Consider the following 22,882-nt stretch of genomic DNA (forward strand, 5'->3'; position numbering starts at 1 on the left):
AGTATTCATTTAAGTCTGAAACAGGGGAATGTGATATTTACCTTGATAGAACTACTGTTACCCGGGCAACATCATTTGGGAGACAGCACAAACCTGAAACGAGAAAAAGACAAAAGGTTAGAAGAATTCCAACACTTAACAAACAAATCAAATTTCTAAAAACTTAAGATACACAAAAGACAATGATCAGGTTGAAAGCTTTTTAATTGATTTCATACCCAAAAACATCGTCGCATAAAACATTAGCTACCGTCAAAACGGCCACGTCACTACACCAAAATTAATCCCAAAATGTCGGCCAGATTTTTGTCGTCTTCCATGTTAAAAGAGACAAAAAAATAAAAACAATATAGCAAAGCAAATACGCCGTCTGAATGTCAATAACGTTATTTCAGGAAGACTAAAAAACAGCCCGAAGGAATTTCATCTATTTTCCTTCGACATCAGCAAAAAAATCCAGAGCGCCTTATTGTTTTTTTTAAACAAAAAATGCAATAAAAAAAAGAAAAGCCTCCAACTGACATTAAACATCTACTTAACTACTAATTTGTCTTATTTCTACATATTTTTTGAAACAATCCCATTGCATAAATATGACAATTTCCAGCCTAACCGTGTTTTTGGTCCAAAAAATGAAAGTTTGAAAAAGTCTGTGCGCTTTGTAAGTATTTACAGTGAAAATAATTTAGCGTATTTTGCATATTGAAATGTGCTGGACAGACAAAAAAGCTTCCTCATATCATCATCATCATCATCATCCTCATTTTAAGCATTCCAGTGTAAATAAACATGTCTTCCTCATTACTTTTTTAGTGTTTTGTCTCCATTTTTTGCCATGAAAAACCCTCAGATTTCAACAGATATGTTTATGGAAATCAAGTACCGGACTATGTCGCACTTTTTTTTCATAGTTTGGCTCAAAAATTAATCTAGTATTTTTTGGGTTATAATTATCAAAAAAATGATGCCAATTTTGACTATTTTTACTTCAAAATCATTTGTTTTTGGTTCTTGCCCTCCAAAAAAATCAATTAAAACACCTTTTCCCCCGCTTAATTGAGAAATATTTGACAAGTGCGACTTATAATCCGGAAAATACGATAGTCAAATTGTTAGATGCGCGTAAAATAACCAAGTATTAAAAATCCAATAGGCTAGTGGAAAAATCTTCGACATTGTTGCTCAAATATACCAAATTTAGCATGTTTTCCTGAAACTGAAAGTACAAAACAAAGCAGTACAGTTAGCTATCAATTAGCCACGCACTAATGCTAAAGTGGGAGAATGCTAACACCCCATTTTTTTCCCTCCACTGTCCAACTTTGACTAAAATGTAGCCTAAACTAGTGTTGACAAGTCACTTTTTGGTGAAGGCTTCCTTTTCGTTTCCACTCTCTATTTTGCCTTCCTAATATTAAAGCTACCAAAATGAGCCATTTTTGTTAGCATCCCACATGCTCCTCCAGTGTTTGTTTGCAATTATATTTGATATGTTCATCCTTCCAGACAAATTGCACTTGGGTTGCCAGGTCCACTCAAAAGCAGGATTAGTGTGTTTTAGACACATCCGTACTCATACCACACAGTCTGGGGATCGTTGTTGGGGTCCGGGGACGAGGGGGTGCTTTGTGGTCGTTCGCTAGAATTGCAATTGTCTTTTTTGGCCTGAGAGGGATCGCCGCCAAGCTCCTCCCTCAACGCCTCTCGCTCTCGCTCCACCTGAGCGGAGGGCGCGGCCCTGACGGGGGTCACCATGGCGACCTCGCCACGGCGACGGGAGGACGGCGGGGAGCCGTCCCGCGCCACGGGGGCGCCAACGGGCAAGTTGGAGACGCCGACGTCTCTCCGCTGATTGGTCGGACCGGCCAGGCGGGCGGAGAGCGGTCTCTCCCTTCCATTAGCTCCTCCCCCTTGCCTCCGAAGGACCGCCTCGGCTCGGTTAGGGGAGCTCCCGTCGCAGCGGGGGTCGTCCGGGACGTCGGGAGGGCGGAGCAAATCGGCGGAAGCCAGGCTGAAGGTCCTGCTCGGGGAGGGGTTGATTCTCGGGGATCGGCCGGGGGCTTGTGATTGGCCGATGGCTTGGCGGGAAGATGGCTTGACGCTCTGGCCTGGGCGTGAGGTGTGGACGGTGGGAGACACGTAGTTGGTGGGGGTGACCTGATCTCTGTTGGTGGGGGCGGAGGAGGCGGGGCTTCGGGGGAAGTATTCGTTGATGATGTCTTCTCGGCTTTCCGTTGAAACCTAAAAGCGAACAAGAAACATCCGGTAGCAGTTTCAGTTAAATTTGTTTCCTAGTCTTTTTAAAAAGGCAACTCTACTTACGAAATGAATCGGTTGCGGAATTTGCAACAAAAAATGGATTTTTCATAAATAGCAGTATTTTCGTGTCTGGGATAGGCTCCAGCACCCCCGCCAAAAAACATGGATGATTTCTCACCAGTTGTGGGGATTTGTGGTTGCTTTCTTGCAGAAACTCCTCCAGCGTCACCATCTCGCTCCCGGGAGATGAGGTGCGAGCTCGATTCCTGGCCCCGCCCCCGCGTTGCGGTTGGGCCCGTTGGGGGATCTGATCGTATGGGAGGGTGGCGCTGCGAGATAAGGCCAGCTGCGATTGGCTGAGAGCTCTGACGTCGTCGCTGGATAGGCTCGTCGAACGGAGGTGAATGTCGGAGGCATCTGAAAAGAAGAAGAAAAGTTTGAAGTAGGTGGAGCCACCTGCTGGTCACTATCAAAATTGTTAGCTAACAGTAAATTTTTTAGAGTTGTCTACCTTTGCAGTTAATCGGCGAGTTGGAACTGGAGGTGTGGCGACTATAGTCAGCGGATCCAGGCCGAGCACCCCCGCGAACGGGCGGACCGAACGGGCTATCCGGGTCTTCGTCGAAGAACGCCCCTGGAAAAAGATGAGCCTGGTTACGTCTCTTTTTTCCACAGACATTGGTGTTCAGGTTCTTCAATGGAGCGTCTGGTTTGGTACCTGTGGGCCTGCGGCTGCCACTTTGGGCCAACGCCGGACTGCTGATGCAGGATGATTGATGGCTTGGGGTTGAACTCGAGGCTTTGTGGCCTGGCAAACACACAAAAGGTTATTGTCACAATGCAGAGAAACATACAACTTGGCAGCATTATTTGTGCATTTTTGTGGTGAAGCTTTAAATCTGAATATAGTTGTATAATGACATTCAATTCTCAATTCAAATTTCAATTTCAAATCACGAGACCCTCTAATACTCGTCCAATATATTCTACCGCTACAGTCTTTGATGTATATGTATTTAAAAATGACCTTGTATGTCCTCTCCATTGACGCTCTCAATGCTGCCCCCTGGCGTGCTGGAACGATAGACACCTCGTCCTCGCTCGGTCAGACCTGCGGCGGACCAATGACATTAAAAGATGTCGTCATTAATTCCGAAAAGGACAAACGATAATGGATGAAGAAGCAACAAGAAAAGCTTGTGTGCGTGATGCCTTTAAGCAGAGCATTGAAAAGCCACCTCAAAAAGCCAACAGATTAGTATATAAAAACTATCATAATAATGTAAAAAAATGACATTGAAAAGTAACATTTCAATTGGAATATCTTACCTTTGAGGAGATTTAAAAATATAGGAGGAATTAAAATGGTAGAAGTATATAATATGATTATTTAAAAAAAATCTTAGTATAAAAACTAGATAAAAAAGGAGGGATGTGATAAAAAAAATACTATTTGTTAAATTGTTTGTTCACTGTTGACTGTGCCGGTCGCCACGGAAACATTTCTTTTCCCGACGGCATTGAAGACAAATGAGCGCGGCGGGCAGGCGGGGCTTGGTGAAGCGAGCGCGATTCTAGCGGCCTGCAACGACCATTCCGTGCTATCGACTCCAGTGAGAAATGATCTTATTAGCAGCGGTGAATTCTCATTTTCAGAGCCAGAGCACAAAAGCAAAAAGCTCATAAAGAGTATTGATGATAAACAGGTGGTGCGTGCGGGCAGGCAAGCTAGCTGCTGCGCTTTGGAAACTGTGACACACTCGCTACTCGCATACAAAACTCTTAGTGTTGCACCCATAACATTTTTTTGTTTACCAAATACGAAACTCAGCTAATATAACTTTATACACTCTTTAAAATTTGTGTTATGAACATATTCCTCCTTCTAAATCTAGTTTACTGCATACTGACCTGTTTTGCTAGCATGGTTCGACCACTCAATGCTTAACACATTGTATTATAATGTTGACTATTTAGTGATTTAATACATATTAATTTCTCAACTGATTTTTTTAAACAAATAATTCTATGTCAAAGCATATTCTATCTATTAATAAACTCATTTTAATTGTCAATTGAAAGATGATTGAAGATGTTTTTACATCTAAGGACATCCACACAAATTATGTTATTTAGTGTGGCGTGCGTAGGTAGCTGCCATCTTGGGTCAGGCACTCAGACAACTTTATCTTGACTACATTAACCGCGATAATCGAGGGATAACTGTACTGGTCATTTTAGCGCCATATCGCTACCAATGCTAGTTGGTATGGGTGCAACACTAATAAACACACAAACACACACACACACAAAAACTTACTGCAACTGTTTTGCGGGCGTTTTACGCGAGGATCTGTAATCTCAGGAACACATTGTCAGTTGTGAAATGTGGACGAGGGGGGCGTGTTTTGTGAAAAGCCAATGAGGATGAGGAGGATGTTTACGCTTTAAAAAGATGACGACGAGGGGATTAAAAGACTTCGTTGGTAGCCACGGCGTTTGCCGGGACGTCAACGGACGACCAGAATCGGAGTCGTCTGCCGAGAGAGGGCGGGGGGACCGGGGAGGGGGAGGAGTCTGGGGCGGAGTCTGGGGAGAGGGCCGGGAGGATTTTGTCTTGGCTTTTGCTGCGGAAAAAATGGAAGCGTTTCGGGCCGGGAGGAGCTGAGTGGTGGGAGAAAGAAAACAAAATGGAGGAAGGGATGGACAAAACCAGAGAAAAAAATGGTTAAACAAAAAGTGAGAAATGAAAATGAGTCATGGGACGTAGAAAAATGTTTTTTTTTTAAACTGGCGGCCATTTTGGGTGGGGCATGGTGACGGCTGGTTGGAAACTACATAATTTTTCAGCACTTTTTAGCACCAATGATGTCATTATTTTCTGCATTTTGGTTAATTTAAGAAAATGTTGACAGTGTAAACAATTATTTTTGAGAAAATTCAACAAAGACTATCGGGAATAACAATGTGTGTGTGTGTGTGTTTGTGTACCTCGGCTTATGGGCGTCAACGTTGGACTCTGGAGGACCAAACTTGGGCTGCTGCTATGGTGATGATGTTTACCGTGGGCGTGGCCATCGTCGCGGGAGTCGCTTCCTACTCTCGGAAGACCCGGGGGCGGGGTTTCGGGAGGGAGCAAAGGTGGAGGTGCGGGAAGGGGGATGTCGGGGGCTGTCTTGGTCCAATCCTTCTCTGGTATCCCTTCGCTGCTTCGTTCCCTGCTTCGTTCTTTACGAGGTTTGATGAGTTTGGCTAAAGCTTTAGCGCCTGACCACTGACTCCTCCTGGAAAAAATTGGAATATTTTGCATTAAAAGGGTCCACAATTTTGGCTCGTTTTGTTGTGTACAACAAGATGGCCGCCAATTAGTTGAGTAATTTAATTCTGTGAAGTTACAATCACATTATGGAAAAACGGTTTGAGGTTAGACGGGATGTTTTGGACTGTTTAAAGAGGATTGGCTATGTGTGCTAGCAATAAAGCCGCTATGCTAAGCTGTTATTCTGGAATGTATCAGATGATATGGTGGGTTTTGACATATTTTTTTAAAGAGGATTTGTTGGATTCATACTTGGCAGGCAAGGGAAAGTGGGTTTAATTTATTTTTTTATTTTATTTTATGAAGGTCAGACTGCTTTAGAAAATATATCCCATAACGTCCATTTTAGATACTCTAATATTTAGATTTTTTGTTATAAATGGATTAAATGAAATGGATTAAAAGCCCTGAATATTCCATTTTTCATAGATCTAAAACAAGGTTTATTTTAGCTTTTTTAAAATATATTTTTTAGATTATGCAAAATTATTTTTGAACTAAAAACGCAAAAAATGATTAAAAAATGATAATTATTGATTTAAAAGGAGAAAAAATCAGGAAATTAAATCTATACTCTTCATTTGAATTTGATCCTAAAACAGAAACTCATCATTCACTTTCACGGGCCGCACAAAATGATGCGGCGGGCCATATTTGGCCCGCGGGCCGCTACTTTGACACCAGTTGAAATAACGCTTACTTTTTTGGAGTTGGGTCATAGAACTTGTATTGGTCCATAATCTTCTCTTCTAATTTCTCTTTCTGGCGTCGAAGAGCATTCAGCTTATCACTGATAAATCCAAGAAGAGAGGGGAGGGTGGGGGGCGTTATAATACATTTTTACAAACAAAACAGATTATTTTGAATGAGCTACAAAATCAGGCAGGTAAGTTTGGTTTTTATGCCACTTTTTAGTACCAGTGCCAGGTACTTACATATAGATTTTCTGCTCCTGATGATTAAGTTCTTTGCTCTCCATGCTTCTCTCCAGAAGAGTGTGGTTTTGTTGACTCAAAAGGTTGATCTGACTCAGGAGGTGATGGTTTTCTTCTTCCAGGTTCCCTTTCAGGCGACTCAAAAGCTGCATCCCAACAAAATACACATATTCAAGAGTATCACGTTAAAAAACGGGACTTTTACCAAATTTTCTCGCATATAAGACCCCTTCGCATATTAGTCGCACCCTTAAAAATCGTTGAATTTGACAATTTCCCTCGTATAAGCCTGGTCGCGTATGTGATAAAATGCGGTACCTCGCAGTGGTTGTCCAGTTTGGTCATGGTGAGGTCCAGGCCCTGGTGCTGCTCCACCAGCGAGTCGTAGCGAGCCATCCAACGATTGACTTCCAGCTGAGCGCCGCTAAATGAGCTCTTGAGTTGGTCCATCTGCTGCTGGAGCTTGTTGCATTGCTCCGATTGTTGGGATTTGCTGCGTGTCATCCTGCGGATTGACAAGAGAAAAGCCTATAAAACGTGACTCGCGTCCAATCTCGTGACGGCGTCTAATCGTCCTTCAGCTGCGATTTTAATGGGAACGTCCAATCCTTTTGAAATGGGAGGGTGGCAACGAATGGACATAAACTACTACTTCTATTGCTGTCTAGGGCAATTAAACATCTATTAATTGATTCAGACTACTGTAGCAATAACTTAGCGGTCTTACAATGTGGGTTTAAAAAATAAAAAAAAATTAAAAAAATACAGTGGTTGAGTGTTAAGGATGTTGGCCTCGCAGTTTTAGGGTCCTGGGTTCGAATCCACATCAGTCCACCCGTGTGGAGTTTGCATGTTCTCGTCAGTGGGTTTTTTCTGGATACCCCGGTTACATCCCAGGTCCGAAAAACATGCATGCTAGGCTAATTGTATGCTAAATATTCCTAGCTCAAAATACGAAATAAATGTACCTGTCTACTTCTTCCTTGAGATGAAGGTTTTCTTGCTGTAAAAGCCGATTTTTCTGGTGTTCTTGACTTAGCTCCTCCCTCTCCTTCTGGCCACGCCCTTCTAACTCCTCCCATTTCTCCTTTTGTTGTAACAAAGTGCAATACCTGGAAAAAAGAGACAACAACCAATTTAAAAATATAGCAGAGGTACATTTTTAAATAAAAAATACTACCAACACTTTTTCAGTCTTATTTCAATGCAAAAATAAAACGTCATATATTCGGGCCAATACAGTATAGCTTAAAAAATAACACGCTTTCAGAGAGAAAATATTTTTTCTAAAGTACGACTTATAGTATGTAAAATACGGTATCGGTGCAGTAAAGCCTACGCAAGAAAGACTACATTTTTTTTCAGTCTTATTTCAATGCAAAAAAACGACGTCTTATATTCGGGCCAATACAGTATAGCTTAAAAAAAACGCATTCAGATAGAAAATATGTTTTAAAAAGTGTATAAAATACGGTACTGTTGTTGTACAGTATAGCCAATCAAGAAACCTACTTGCTCTGCATAGTCCTTTGCTCGCTCTCCAGCGCCCTCTGCTTGACTTTGAGATCGGCGTGCTGAGCGATCAAGCGCTCGTACTCGTGCGCTTGCCTCTCGTGGACGCTCAGCAGGCGTTCGTGGTCGTGGAGGACGCTTTCCCGCGCTCGCCACGCCTCTTCGCGTTGCCTCTGCCACGACTCCATCTCCGACTCCAAGGCGCCCACTTGCCCTTGCAAGGCCGTGTTTTGAGCCACCAGGGAGGCGCTCTGGGAGGACAGGGTGGAGTTTTCCACCTGTGGGGAGGGTGACGTGACGTTAGTTTTTGGGAAAAACAATGGCGTTGGCGGATGGCGGACCTGAAGATGTGCCGTCTGAGTGTGCAGGGCGGAATTTTGCTCCTGCAGCGTGGTGGTGTGTCGCTGTAGCGTGGCCATCTGGTTGTTGAGGGAGCCATTTTGGCTCTCCTGTTGTTTCAGTTGCTCTTTCAGTAGATCTCTTTGGGTTTCAAGCGACGCGTTCTGTTGGAAAATCAGAGGCCAAGACGCCAAAAAATAGCTTTTAGTATACAATCATGGTTGTGTAGCCAAGACTAAATGTAGAAAACAATGGTTCTGTCAAGGAAATAAACAAAAACGTTGGAAAACTTACATTCTTTTCAACGTCAATGAGATGATCTTGAATGCGGAGAAGCTGAGCGGTGGCTGAGCCTCTTTGAACGTCTCCTTCGGCGCCCCCTATGGAGTGGTGCTTTTCTTCTTGAGCCTTTTGTTGATGCAAATTGGACACTTTGTGAAGAGCCTGAAGCAAATAACAAAAACTTGATAGGTTTACACAAATCTCCCTTAACTGTATCATAAATAAGACTATTTCTTTTATATTTTTTTACTTACAGTAGCTAGCTCAGTACGTAGCGTAGCATTGAGGGCGTGGCTTTCTTCCAGTTTCTTCTCCAGACTGGAGATTTTGCCTTCTCTGATCTTCATGGACTGCTGGACCGTTTCTTCCAGCCGGGATTCCAACAGCTTGTACTTGCTAAGGTGAAAAAGGACAAGTCCATTTGGACGTTTTGACTGGCAAAAAAATGGTATGAAAGCTACCTGTCTTCCAGCATATGCTCCTGTTGCAGTAGTCTTTCTCGGTTGAGTCCCACCTTCTCCAGTTCTTGGTTGAGTCTTTCCAGTTCGACACTGTGCTGTTGGACTCTCAATTTCTCGGACACCAACTCCTACAACACACAAAAGTTTTTGTTACGTAAAAGACAAAAATCATATTTAGTAGAGAGAAGTTTAACTTTAAAAATTTGACAGATGGGCGAGGTCAGCACAAGATAGGATACACATAAAAAAGTGCATCCGTTAACAGTACATATGAAACATAAACAGGAAAAAAAGGACTAAAGTATTAACATTACTTATCATTAAAGTCAAAAATATAAAGTACAATGTATAAAGTAATGTATTAGGAAATATTAAAATGTCATTTAAAAAAGATAGAGGGGCTTTAAAACACCAAAAACAAATAAAAGTGGACACAGCTACTGCCACTGGCTTCTGTGTGACGGCCATCTTGGGGAGAAAAAATTAAAAAAAACATTTGGACAACGTAGGCGGGCCGGATTAAAGAGCCTAATGTGGCTCGTGGGCCGTAGTTTGCCCATGCTGGGCTAAATCGTTTCAGAAAATTCGACAAAACAAGTGAGTAACCCTCCAAAATAAAAGCGATTTTTCTCGGAGTCTTACCTCTCTGAGTGTAACCAAAGTTCTCTTGTCAATGGTGGCCTGTTTCTGCAAATCTTTGTTCTCCTTCTCCACCTCTTTGGCTTTAATGGCCGCCTCCTTCAGAACGCTGACCTCCTTCCTCAAATCGAGCCCTTCCTTCTCCAGCATGGTCAACTGACCAACTTTCTCCTCCAGCTCTGCCGCTTGTCCCTCCACCAGCATCTTGGTCCTCCAAGCTTCCTTCTCCAGGTTCTTCCTGGCCTTCTCCGACTGTTCCAGATCCAACGAGATCTTCCTCCTCTCCTGGTCTCCTTCCTCCCGCCTTCTCTGCTCCTGCCTGAGATCTTCCACCTCCTTCTTCAGCTCCTCCTGCCTCCTCCAAGTGTCCCTCTTCTCTCTTTCCACGTCTTCCACTTCTTCTCGTAACTTCTCCCGATCCTCCTCCAGACGTTGGTTCTCCTGATTGAGGGTTGCCAGGTTCCCTTCCAGTCTTTCGGATCGTTTCTTCTCCCCTTGGAGGTCCGTGGTCAGCTCCTCCAGCTTCCTCTGGAGCTCTCGTGATTCCTTCCGGGCCTCCTGATGTTCCTCCTGGCGCTTGGCGAGCAAGGAGGAGGAAGTACGGAGGTTTTCCAAGGAACGACGGAGGTCCAGGTTCTCCTGGGTTAGAAGGCCGTTGTCCGATTCCTGTTTTTTCAGGTTCTGAAGGCCTCGTTGGGCTTCTTCGGCCTCACGTTTCAAACGGTGGACCTCCTGCTCTAGGGAGGAGACTTGTTTCTCCAGGATCTCCGAGTTCTCGCCACATGCCCGCAAAGATGTCACCTAAAGACCAAAAAATGTAAAAAATATTTGACGTCAATCCCTGGGATTGTTGGTGTAAATATAACAGACTTGTTTCCAGGGTGAATGTGATTTATGCAAAAAAAATGATATAAAATGTGCTAATGTAGAATGATTTACATCACAGATGGTCAAAGGTTTGCACTTTGATGGCCTATGTTTGAAATAGGTCCAAAAAAATACGTTTTGAACTGGCTTTTGACAGTTTATACCAGGCAGGGGATGGTTTTGCGGAGGTGAAACAGGCACATACTTAGGTGGAAAAGTTGAGTGGATGGGGGTTGGGTGGGTGTGGGGGGAGGGGGGGTGTTTTAGCCATCAAGCATTGAGCAGCATTCACCGACTGAGCTGACTGACAAACTTGAAGCGACGGGGGGTTGGGCAAAAGAAGCACCTGATGTCAATGCACTGATTGCACTTGCAGGACACTTAGTATTGAGGAAAGCTTTCCTCTATATGAAAAGCTACATTTTGTGGAATAGTTTGAAATGAAAGCCTACTCTTATGGGATGCCACACCTTTACATCAAATTAAATCAAATGTAAAGCCATTATTGTCATCGTACACATCTGAGTATAATAAAATTGGGTGAAATATTATACAAGAAAGGTGCTCTTAAATGAGTCAAAATGGTCAAAAGTTTGCACTTTGATGGCCCACGTTTGAAATAGGTCCCTAAATTTTTTTTGAACTTGCTACTTTGTGTTTTCCCAAGTAATGCAGCAAAGACATAGCTGACAAACTTGAAGCAACGGGGGTTGGGCCACTGTGGGTGAGGAAGGGGGGAGCTTTTAGTTTGAGAAATCCGGCAGGCACCGTCCGAGCTGACAAACTTGAACCAACGGGGGTTGGGCAAGAGAAGCACCTGATGCATATCCACTGATTGCACTCGCAGGACACTTAGTATTGGGGAAAACTTTCCTCTATATGAAAACCAACTTTTTGTGGAATAGTTTGAAATCAAAGCCTACTCTTATGGGATGCGACACCTTTACATCAAATTAAATCAAATCTAAAGCCAATATTGTCATCCTACACAGCTAAGTATAATAAAAATGGGTGAAATATTATACAAGAAATGTGCTCTTAAATGAGTCAAAATGGGTAAAGGTTTGCACTTTGATGGCCAATGTTTGAAATAGGTCAAAAAGTTTTGAACTGGCTACTTTGTGTTTTTCCAAGTAATGCAGCAAAGACATAGCTGACAAACTTGAAGTAACGGGGGTTGGGCCAACAAGGGTGGGGAGGGTAGAGGGTGGAGGGAGGGGGGAGCTTTTGGTTCAAGAAATCTGGCCGGCACCGACCGAGCTGACAAACTTGAAGCAACGGGGGTTGGGCAAAAGAAGCACCTGATGCATATCCACTGATTGCACTCGCAGGACACTTAGTATTGAGGAAAGTTTTGCTCTATATGGAAGTCAACATTTTGTGGAATATTTTGAAAGTCTTATAGGATGTTATGCCTATATATCAAATCAATTTAGCTAAAAAAAAAAAATGAAATGAGAAACTGTGTGTCCCTTACCTCTCTGTGCAAAGCATCCCTGTTCCTCTCCACCCTGGCCATCTCCATTTCGACCTCCCGGCATCTGGCCGCCGTCTCCCTCAGCCGTTCGGCTTCTTCTTTTGAAACTAGCAGTTGCGTTTCCAAACTAGCCGAACGGGCGCTGGCCTCGATGATGCTTTGGTGCAAAAGGCGATTCTCCGCCTCTACTTCGCGGACGCGGCTTTCGCTGTGAGACTGGGCACGCTCGCGAAGCGACGCCATGGCGTCGGAAAGGTGCTGCTTCTCGCTCTCCAGTTCGGAAATCTTGAAACAAAACCAACGTTACAATTTTTGTTGTTGTATAAATGCTATATAAATGATTCTGTGAGCTTACCTTTTGGTCTTTATCTGCTTTTAAAGTGTGGAATTCTCGTTCCAAGGTTTGCTTTTCCTTCAATAAGTCTTCACCGAGAGATTCCATGTCCTGATTGGTCAGTTTTTCTTGGTCCAACAAGCCTTGGAGACGTTCCAACTGCCGGATTTAATTGGGAAAAAAGGATAATTTCATTCATATTTTTTCTTAAAAGACACTCATAATAGTGGTGTGCAGTATAGAAAAAATAATATGGGACAATTTACTTTACAGTAATACTTCGACATATAAGCAATTTGAGATATGGGCAAAATTTTGAGCATTTTTTCAGGGTTTTTCCATGCGAATTATGTCTACTGTATATCAATTTATCATAACATTTACAAAAAATGAGTTAATACTAACATTGAAACAAATTGTGTTGTCTATGTGTATTATATACATTGCTATTTTCCATTGTCTTGCATGCATTACTCACAAGAGATTGTTACAATTGGCTAACTATTGAGTGGACACCCTGGAGGCTGATTGGTGGTACTGCAGACATTTGGAATTCCAAAAAAGTCGGCAAAAATTGGACGCTATCTGCTAGCTTAACGTACATGGTGGGGACCGTGACCGGACGTTTGGTCGCCCGGACGTTTGGTCGCCCGGACGTTTGGTCGCCCGGACGTTTGGTCGCCCGGACGTTTGGTCGCCCGGACGTTTGGTCGCCCGGACGTTTGGTCGCCCGGACGTTTGGTCGCCCGGACGTTTGGTCGCCCGGACGTTTGGTCGCCCGGACGTTTGGTCGCCCGGACGTTTGGTCGCCCGGACGTTTGGTCGCCCGGACGTTTGGTCGCCCGGACGTTTGGTCGCCCGGACGTTTGGTCGCCCGGACGTTTGGTCGCCCGGACGTTTGGTCGCCCGGACGTTTGGTCGCCCGGACGTTTGGTCGCCCGGACGTTTGGTCGCCCAGACGTTTGGATGTTTAAATGAATTTGAATTTTTGAATTTTTACTTTTTTGAAGGTTTTACCTTTTTACTGAGACCCTGGTTCTCTCTGTCCAATTCTTGGCTGTGAAGCTGTTTCTCCTCCAAGTGATGATTCTCCTCTTTTAGTCTTTCAAGAGAGGATTGAAGCTCTTTATTTTCTTTCTCCAGCTTCAAAAGACGACTGGAGACGCACTCGTTCATCTCGTGGACAAAAGATTTCCGGGCTGTGGCGCAAAAAATACAAAAATGGATGAATTAGAAGTGATGGTAAATATAGGGGGGCGTCTGTCTTACTGTCGGAGTTGGCGTTGTCTTGGTTTTTGGCCAGCTGTTCCAATTCCCATCCCAAGTGAGCCGATTCGTTCATACTCTGTTTGTGTCCGATCTCCAGCAACATGTTCTCCTCGATGAGTTCCTCTAGGCGGCGCCGTTCGTTGTCCCTCTCCTGGAAAAATTGAGAACGTTTTATTTTAGGCAAATACATATTTTTTCTCTATTCAGTTTCCCCATTGAAAATTGCACTCGGTAAATGATTGGCAAGTTCAATTTTGACCAGATTCTCACATAACAAATTCCAAGTGAACTACGACCACCTGGCTCCGACCCAAAAAGTCTGTTGAATTCAAAAGGAACTACAATCACTTACCATTTCCAAATCGTTAATTTTAGCCCGTAGCATCAGGTTGTCTTTCTCCATAGCGTGGACTTTCTCACAGCGCCCCCTGGAGACAGACAGTTGTTCCTCCAGCAACACTTTGGTCTCCACTAGCGTCAAGTTGTCATCACGAAGCTCCTGAATGGTCGCAAGGGCGGAGTTAGAACAAATAAAATCTTTATCACAATATGGATATGACCCATTCATAAATAATTGTTCAAAAATTACAAAACAATTATAAAAGCTTCTCCTGCACTCAATTTATAAGAATTAACATGAAAATGCCCTTAATAGCAACAAGTAGTGCTGCAACCTAAAACTTTCCAGCACCAGAATATGTCATTTTTTACGTTAAATGGTAAAGTTTGTGACAAATTGTGTTGGTTTTAAATAAATAAAAAATGCAGTATTACCTCAACTCTGGTCTTATAAAAATGGACGTCATTGAGCTTCTCTTTGCATCGACTCAATTCCGTTTCGAGGCGGTCAACGCGGGCCGCTTTCTCCCTCAAGGAATCCACCTCGTCACGATATACTCGAACAGAACGAGCCTCGCAGGACAGCGATTGGTTCTAAACCAGGAACAAATACAAAAGTTTTATTTACAAACGATAGATATCTTAAAATGTATTCATTTTCAATTTTCAAAAAAAATGTAACCTCTTGTTTAAGTCTCTGAAGCTCCTGGTCCAGATGTTCCGCTTCATGTTTGGAATCCATAAATTGTTCAGTTTTCTCTTCCCTGTGGACACAATAATTACTTCATTGTATCTAGTACATACATACAACTGTACTTTGCTCTATTTGCTATCCGCAATCCTATTGATTCGTTGGTTTGCCGTCAAAATGGCGACTACGAAGGCGGCCAACAAGTTCATATGGAACCTTAAAATGGCCCAAAACCAACAAAAAGTCACTTGGAAGTACCCAAAAATCAGCAGTAGCCATCAAAGTAACAACAACAAAAAATCCTGGAAGGTACCTAAAAATCAATGGAGATCCGGAAAGTACCCTAAAATTGAAGTACTTACAGTTCTTGTCTGTATCGGCGAAGTTTGGCCTTGGTATCGGCCAGCTCCACGGACAAATGGCGTTTTTCTTCTTTGGTGAGGCCGGCCACAGTGGAAACCGAACCGTTGTTATTGACGAGAGCTCCGCCGGTGTTCCCTCGTTCTTGGTTAGCCATTAGCCTTCCCTCTGGATGTAGGCTAGACAGGTAATCCCTCTCCTGGGTCAGATCCACAATGACCTGAAACCAATTCAAAGACTTACTGTACTGACCCGAATGTAAGACGACTACGATTAAAAGATGACCACCTTTTTTTAAGAATCAAGTTTGAAAAAAAAGATTTTTTGAACACCAAATGCATTTTTTACACAAAAATCTGCTTCAAATGATTATAACAATATAACATATAGGCCCGAATATAAGACACCAGGTTTTTTTGCATTGAAATAAGGCTGAAAAAGTATCATTCGTCTTATATTCGGGTTCAAGACATTAGACATTAGACAGCTAGATGGCGCCAGATATGATTAAATTATGGTTAATGCAGTTATTCCAATTTAGTTGATTTAATACAGTATATTGGTTCATTTACATTTACAAAAAAACAGAAGCAATTAATTTGTTATTGCTCTTAAATTTACAGATTTAAATGTTCAACAGATATTTAGACCATTTTGAGGCAAAATAATGTGCCTTTTCTCTTCAAAATATTATTGTAATCATATGTTTTAGATGTACTGGCATTATTTTCTGTATAAAAATTGAAATTGGTGTTCAAAAAGTCTTGAAAAAGAGGAGGTCGTCTTATATTCAGTCCAATACGGTACTGTGCTTTTGGTTTGAAATGAGATGATTCCCCTCTTTTGTCCTTTTTTTTTCTTTTTACCTCACTGGCCTTATCTCTCTCCTCAACCAGATGCTGTAGCGACGTAGCCATGTCACGTGACAACGGTTCCAGTGCTTCCTGAGGCAGCCCCGTGCCTTCCTCCAACCACGAAAGGTCCAGAACATTCTGCTGGTTGTGGGTGACCTGAAAAACACGGCGGCCATTAGTCTCACTCAGGAACTTAGCCAAATAACCCAATTGCTAATGCTAATATCCAACAAAAATCTTTGACTTACTTCTTGAATGTGGGAAACAATGGCGGCCTGGGTTTCAATGTCCAGCAGTTTGATTCTTTCGATCATTTCCTCCTTACGCTCGCACTGGAATTAAACAGATTTTTAACTGCAAGTTATGTAAAGTGGAGGTCAGATTTTAGTTTTTTGTTCATTTAGCGGTAGCGTCTGTTGAGGAAAAGCTATTTGTCATGTTAGGATTTGTCTTTCCTGTCTTTTCATTCAAGGCCTTCTCACAGGCTTTCCTCTTCCTGACTAGACCAAATCGTGTAAAAAAATTGGGAGAGGACAAAATAGTTGGGAAAAACTAAAAAAAAAAGGATATGACAAAAATGTAATAATAAAAAAACTAGGAGGCAAAAACATTTATAGTTTTGTTGCTTCTGCTTGGACTGGATAGTTTTAGGTTGCAGCACTACTTGATACATTTTGAACATTTGTGTGTATGTGTGTGTGTGTGTGTGTGTGTGTGTGTGTGTGTGTGTGTGTGTGTGTGTGTGTGTGTGTGTGTTTGTGTTACCTGGACAGCACAGCCAAGTATCAACAGTAAAAGTCTTTTCAGCTCGTCCATGCTTTTTTCTGGGAATTAGACAAAAAAAGGCATTATTTGAACTAAATGTACTCCATAAAAAGATGGAATATAAATAAACATTTCTCAAATGTGTTTGTTTTACCTGATAAAGGATCACGGGCAATGCAAAGAATATTTGGAAGAGGCATCACTATTAACTGTTGGAGGGTCTCCTGTAAAAGACATATTTAAAAAATATATGTTTATAAACTGATCAGCTGCTTTTGATGGCTATAAATGTACAATTTAATTGCATTATTGAGCTTTTATGAGGGTGTTTTTAAGTATGCAGAAAAAGTAATGCCAGGATAAAACGTGTCATGATGACAAATTGGAGGAAAATATGGATGAATTTAGCAAAATAAATAAATCGTTTGGTATAAAAGGGCGAGTCACAGATATGTTTCAAAATTTGCCTGTTATGTAATAAAGTGTGTTACTCATAGATTAAGGTCAGATACTGCACACATATGCTTTGGTTTAACCAGATGAGACTTGAGAGGAGCTACAGTGAATTATTTTGGGGAAAAAAAATCTAAATAATTGTAATTTTTACACAGCAGCTAAAACTCATGTTTTTAAATCCACTCATTAAAATAAAAGTGACTTTTTAGTATATGTATATGTATATATTTTTTTGAAAGTTGTTTTCAGTGGCATCAATTTACAGTCCTTTTTTTCAAGAGGGACAAAGTGCGGGTAAGGCTGGGAGGTAGCACAATACCCACAGGTACAATTTCACTGCTCTTAAGACTAGGACGTAACTCGATCGCCAAATCGCCCCCCCCCCCCCCCCAAACGGCGTGAATAAAACATGGGCGCTATTCACCAGCTGCTCACTCTTAACGCTTCAACTATCTTATGGCAAAGGGGGTGTCAAAAGTGCGGCCTGCGGTCAGGGAATGGCTCGCTAGGGTGGTCCGATACGGTCACCACTACGATAATCTCATCTAAGGACGAGAATATAGACACATCAGCATCCTAAAATAATATAAAAATATTTTTTCTAACTTTTTAGCATTACTTCTGGAGGACCTCAAGATTTTCTACCAAAAAAATCCAACGCAACAACAATGGCTGGCTCTAAAGGTGACTGTGTAGTTCCGTTTTAAAAAATTGCTAAATTAGCTAAAGTCAATAGCATTTAACATACATAAACCTCTTAGCCAATTATTTTAAAGCCCGTCAGTTAAACCAACAAAATTGCCATCACAATGCTAATGCTAACTATGCTAAATTTGGGTGTGTCTAGAATGTGTCATGGATTATTTTCAACCTACACAAGGAACTAAATTTGGAAATTAACCCTGAGCTACAATTTTACATTAACATGAATCATTAATATGTGCTATTGCAAAATAAAAGTTGAAATGGACACAAGGTCAATAATATATGACGCAAGAGTGGCCTATTTAGCAATGTGGATGGATGCGTGAGGCCAAATCCACAAAGACCAAGTCTTTATGTATCTAATCCAGGATCAATAGGATGGTGGCAAACACCAGGAGTTTTTTTTTTCACATTATGTCGCTTTTTGGAACTCCATTATGTGGACCAAAACGTATTAATATTTAACTTGTTTGGTTAGCATTGAGAGCTTGTCAAAATTATGACTCATCATTAAGCAAAAAAAAAAATAGATAAATCATTTTATGATGGTTTAAATAAACCATTTGGACTCCAAAATTGGCAAAATCTGTTTTTAAGTAAATATTGTTTTAAAAAAATATTTAATTTTATGTGTTTGTCAATTCATTCATTTGCTATTAATGACATTGGCTATAATTTTACATATTTACTATATACCTTATTTTCCCTTTTTTAAATAAATCTAACTAACTCAAGTTTATATTTTTAGAGTCAACTAATATTTTTTTGTTTTTATTTCTTACATTTAAAAAATAATATAAATATTCAAACAAGATGAGGTCAGTTGCATATAAAAATGAATTTTTGCAAAAACGACAGATAAAAAACAACATTTTGAGGTACTTTTAGGCATAAACAAATTGCCTTGAGTGCTTTTCTAAAAATTCTAAATAAAAGTTTAACTTGTTGCTGACACTACGACTTGTAATCTCACTGAACTTTGAGATTTCGACTCTCAACCAAAGAGAAGTGGGCGTGGCTAGACAGGAATAATTTTGGTAAAACTGAATGTCAAAAAACACATTGCATGCCATGTCGGTTTTTACGGGGCCCGTTACACACAATGGCATTCACACACTAGTGTGTGTATGAGGGTGTGGGTGTGGTTTAAAGCTTTGCCCGTGCTATTTTTGTACCCTAAAATAAAAAGATTCAATTTCTCTACATTGTAATTTTGACAAAGCGAGGCTAGAAAAGCGCAATATACCATGAAATGTTCTATTAAAACAAGCAACAGGACTAAGGATTAAAAAAAATAACTAAACACGCCATTTTTATAATTTCATGTAGCGTATTTTGCGGATTATAAAACGCATTTTTTCTTTCTGCTGCAATTTATACTCCGTTGTGATTTTATGTGGGAAATGATTTAAATGATAAAATAAGGTATTCAATTCAAAAGAGAGTGCGCTACTTTCAAAATAAAAGTACGTTAAGACAACCCGCGAAACTTATTGTGAACACGATGTTGCGTTTTGAAATAAATTGTCAGGTTAAGTTAAAATGATGAGTTAAAAATGAAAACTTTGTTTTTTTTTGCATGTCAATTGCTGAAAAAAACAATGTTTGCTTTTATTTTTGTAGTTTGGACTCAAAATACGTCTTCAATTGTTTGGCAGCTATTGTTCTCATGTTTGTTTGGCTGTGATTAAATCAGGGGATTTTTTTTTATACTGTGTGCTTGTGATTGGTCGCCATTGCATACCTGGTAGTACGTCCTTATATGTCTTGTGAGAAGGGTCAAATTGTGCAGGCGAAGAGACGCATCGTTGTTCACATTCTTGTTTAGCCTCTGGTTGTTTGGGCCCGGGTCGCTATGGAAACAAAAACACACACCCAGAGGGGTTAGGATTTATGCCTGCTACGCCTATTAAAAAACAAGGATCAATAGAAATAAGACCCTTTGTGCAGAATTAGGATTTATAGTATTACACGTCACCCCGTGCCGATCTCATTTGCATATGAATATGAACGCCGTGTCTAAGTGTTTTAAGCGTGAAAACTTGCCTCAACTAGCCTTGGCAGACATGGCTTTTTTACTTTTAGATCCGGACTTACTGAAAGAAATATCCCTTCCCTGGAGGCGGGGTTTAACGCCAAATGCGTTGGCGGCCAATCGCGGGCGGGGCTTTCAAAGAAAAACAAGCAACCGCCAAACCAAGGCCAAATCTCACATAGTTCAAAATCCTGAAATATCTTGCAGTACCTGACATTGCCACTAGGGCCAGTTCATTACAGTTTACTCATTTGTGGCCATTGATGTCTAGTTTATTTTGACTGAGAGGAGCGAATGATTGGACGCCGTCAATGGCGCTGAGAGACGAGTTGGATTTGACTTTTGGACTTTTTGGGGTACTTTTGGGCAATTTTGGCTCATTTTCTGTTGTTTTTTTAAGTTTTAGATGACTTGGAGGACATTCCATGTCGCTAAAGCTAGCTTCTGGATCCTATATCCCCCTATATAGAACCCCCCCACCCTTCTTTAACCCACTTTCTCATCTATACTACACTCCAGAACCTAAATCCCCAGGGGGCGGAGCCAGTCAGCCCTAGGGCATTCAATGAGCAGAGAACAATAGCATTATTAGGACGTCTCTGAAAACAATGAAGACGGATATATGAACATGTGGTATTATTGGGGACGCGGGAATATCGAGGGCTGGGGGTGTCGGAGTCCATGTGGTGAGACTCACACTAGACGTCAACCGATAAGATAAAAAAATGGAGTTAAGAGTTTATAAATGTATGTATCCAAAATTCAATTGAATAATTAAAGATGTATTATATGGCAGTATATAGATATGTTGATTTAAATTAGCCTGTGTGGTGACAGATTTCTTTTCAAAATTGCACAGCAGTGTTTCGACAAAAAATTTGGAACAAGGCAGTGCGGATGTGGTTGTTGAAAGATGGCGCTCATTGACTATATCCTGTTCACCCGCAGGCAAGTCAAGTGAAAACGAGGTTTACCTACATTTGTGTCATAATCTTGTGCAGGAAGACGCCGTCCACAAGCTCCACGAACATGTTGACACGCTCCTCCGAGGCTACGTTGTCGCACGAGCCCAGTGGACCCAACGTCCGCACCTAAAAGGAGACATAATAAAGCACCAAATTAATATACAGCAATCCTAAAAGTCAGAAATATTAGTAACAAGTATTAGTCGATATTTTGAGAGATTTACATTTGATTATAAACATGCATTTGGCTATGAATTTTGTTGACGCTGGATAGTTTTAGGTTGCAGCACTATTTGATGCATGTAATCTTTATAGCATGTCATTTATATATTCGATACATATTTCCATAGATTAAAATTCAATTATAAATATGCATGTTGCTATGAATTCTGTTTGGTGCTGTATAGTTTTAGGTTGCAGCATTATTTGAAGCATATGCTAACCTTTTAATAGTGTTTCACTTCAAAAACAACAGTATCAGAATCACCAAATAATTAAAAACTACCAAAAAATAATGAAAAAAATCGTGAAATTAGATTTTTCTCTACAGCACTACAGTACAGCGATAGTTATACATTTAAATTCGGTTTGGATTGGACGTCTATAACCGTCAATGACAGTAAACATAATACTTTTTAGCAATACAAGAGAAATACACTTAATGTGAAAGCGACTATGACTTTTCATGGCAGTGAATGGGTTCACATTAAGCCTTGACTTGTTGTTTTGGTCATGTTTTCTTAAAAAATAGTGACTTTAGATAGATGTGGGTGCACCATGGTTGACCCCAAGAAATTGTGACATACCCACAAGACGAGTGGCGACTCCAAAAAGGCTGCCAGCAGCTCGGAAAGAGTCCCGTCCATGTTTCCTTGGCCTGATTACCCGTCAATCAGCGAGTCGAAGCCGGCCGCAGGGCAGAACAAAGCCTCCGCGAGGGAGGCATCGACCTCCCCGGATGAGCTTTCTCTCTCACTCCCTATTGTTTCTTCGCCTTGTCCCACTTCCCCGAGCGCATGGTTTCGTACTCCAAACTCCTCAAAAGCAGCTCAACATAGTTGCATAAAATCCGCAAAGCATTCCCGGTAGTCAAAGTAGCGAAAAATGCCGATTATTCCACGTCTCCGGGGGAGAAACACTTGATCCAAACTTCGCTTGAACAGTTGCTAGCGTTGTCAAGGATACACGACTCCGGCTGTAAAAAAAAGAAAGAAAAAGCGGAGAATATTGACATAAATACAAGTAAACACGTGGATTTGTTGTTTGTTTTTGTGGAAGTTTGATCACACGCACCTTGTTCGAATACACTGCACACAAACCAAAATGAGAGGAAAGCGGGGAACGCTAGGAGAAATTTGACAGACAAGAGTTTCGTCCAATCAGATCAAAGGAAATGGACAAAGCCCGCCTTTTGAAAATCATTAACCAATGACTAGTTCAAATTTGTAAGCGCTTTCACTGGAAATGGCGTCACTACTAACAAAAACATCCAATTCGTTTAAAAGTTTACAAGTGCATTTAAAAACATTCAATTCGTTTAAAAGTTTATAAGTGCATTTTTTTTAAACGTTAGAGTGAGTACTTATGGTTGAATTGAAAATTTATTTATCTATTGTCGGTAAATGTTAGTTAACACCAACTTTATGGATTGAAAAACTGTTAATGGGTACATAAAACTTTATTTAAACGTTCAGTTTCTATCTCATATTATTTGAATATGTTTAAAAAGTTTCAACTTTGGAGTAGTATTTAAAAAAATACAATTTGCGATACTTCAATAAAAACAAAAATCAATGTTTGTTGTTTGTTTTTGTTAAATAAAAAGTTTTTATACTAGCCAAAACCCTCCCAGCTTTATAACTGGTTAACGTCCAATTAATTTGACCCTCCAACTTTAAAATTATTGGGCATAAGAAAATGCATAAATATCTTCTCTTACTTTGAGTATTGACACTTATTGCATAGAAATATCGTATTAAAAGTGCTATAGTTTTAACAACCTTAATTTAAAAAATAACT

At 41.0% G+C, this 22,882-nt stretch overlaps 1 protein-coding gene across 1 annotated transcript; it reads right to left on the bottom strand.

The window, feature by feature from the left end:
- Positions 1 to 186: 186 nt before the first annotated feature.
- On the bottom strand, positions 187 to 22,163 carry ccdc88c (coiled-coil and HOOK domain protein 88C). The gene is made up of 31 exons (XM_077730718.1): positions 21,670 to 22,163; positions 20,877 to 20,989; positions 19,608 to 19,716; positions 16,857 to 16,926; positions 16,703 to 16,761; positions 16,186 to 16,269; positions 15,950 to 16,093; positions 15,086 to 15,303; positions 14,715 to 14,796; positions 14,468 to 14,626; positions 14,046 to 14,192; positions 13,694 to 13,844; positions 13,442 to 13,623; positions 12,446 to 12,583; positions 12,091 to 12,375; positions 9,750 to 10,547; positions 9,108 to 9,235; positions 8,901 to 9,042; positions 8,659 to 8,808; positions 8,367 to 8,528; positions 8,026 to 8,303; positions 7,482 to 7,625; positions 6,832 to 7,018; positions 6,514 to 6,659; positions 6,279 to 6,368; positions 5,251 to 5,543; positions 3,287 to 3,370; positions 2,978 to 3,067; positions 2,771 to 2,893; positions 2,438 to 2,676; positions 187 to 2,241 (listed from the first exon to the last, which is right to left on the bottom strand). Exons 1-31 carry the CDS (start codon positions 21,727 to 21,729, stop codon positions 1,558 to 1,560), a joined length of 5,739 nt encoding a protein of 1,912 aa, XP_077586844.1. The 5' UTR covers positions 21,730 to 22,163; the 3' UTR covers positions 187 to 1,557.
- Between the last annotated feature and the right edge of the window lie 719 nt (positions 22,164 to 22,882).

This window comes from Stigmatopora nigra, chromosome 13, assembly GCF_051989575.1.
Source record: "Stigmatopora nigra isolate UIUO_SnigA chromosome 13, RoL_Snig_1.1, whole genome shotgun sequence".
NCBI classification, from domain to species: domain Eukaryota; kingdom Metazoa; phylum Chordata; class Actinopteri; order Syngnathiformes; family Syngnathidae; genus Stigmatopora; species Stigmatopora nigra.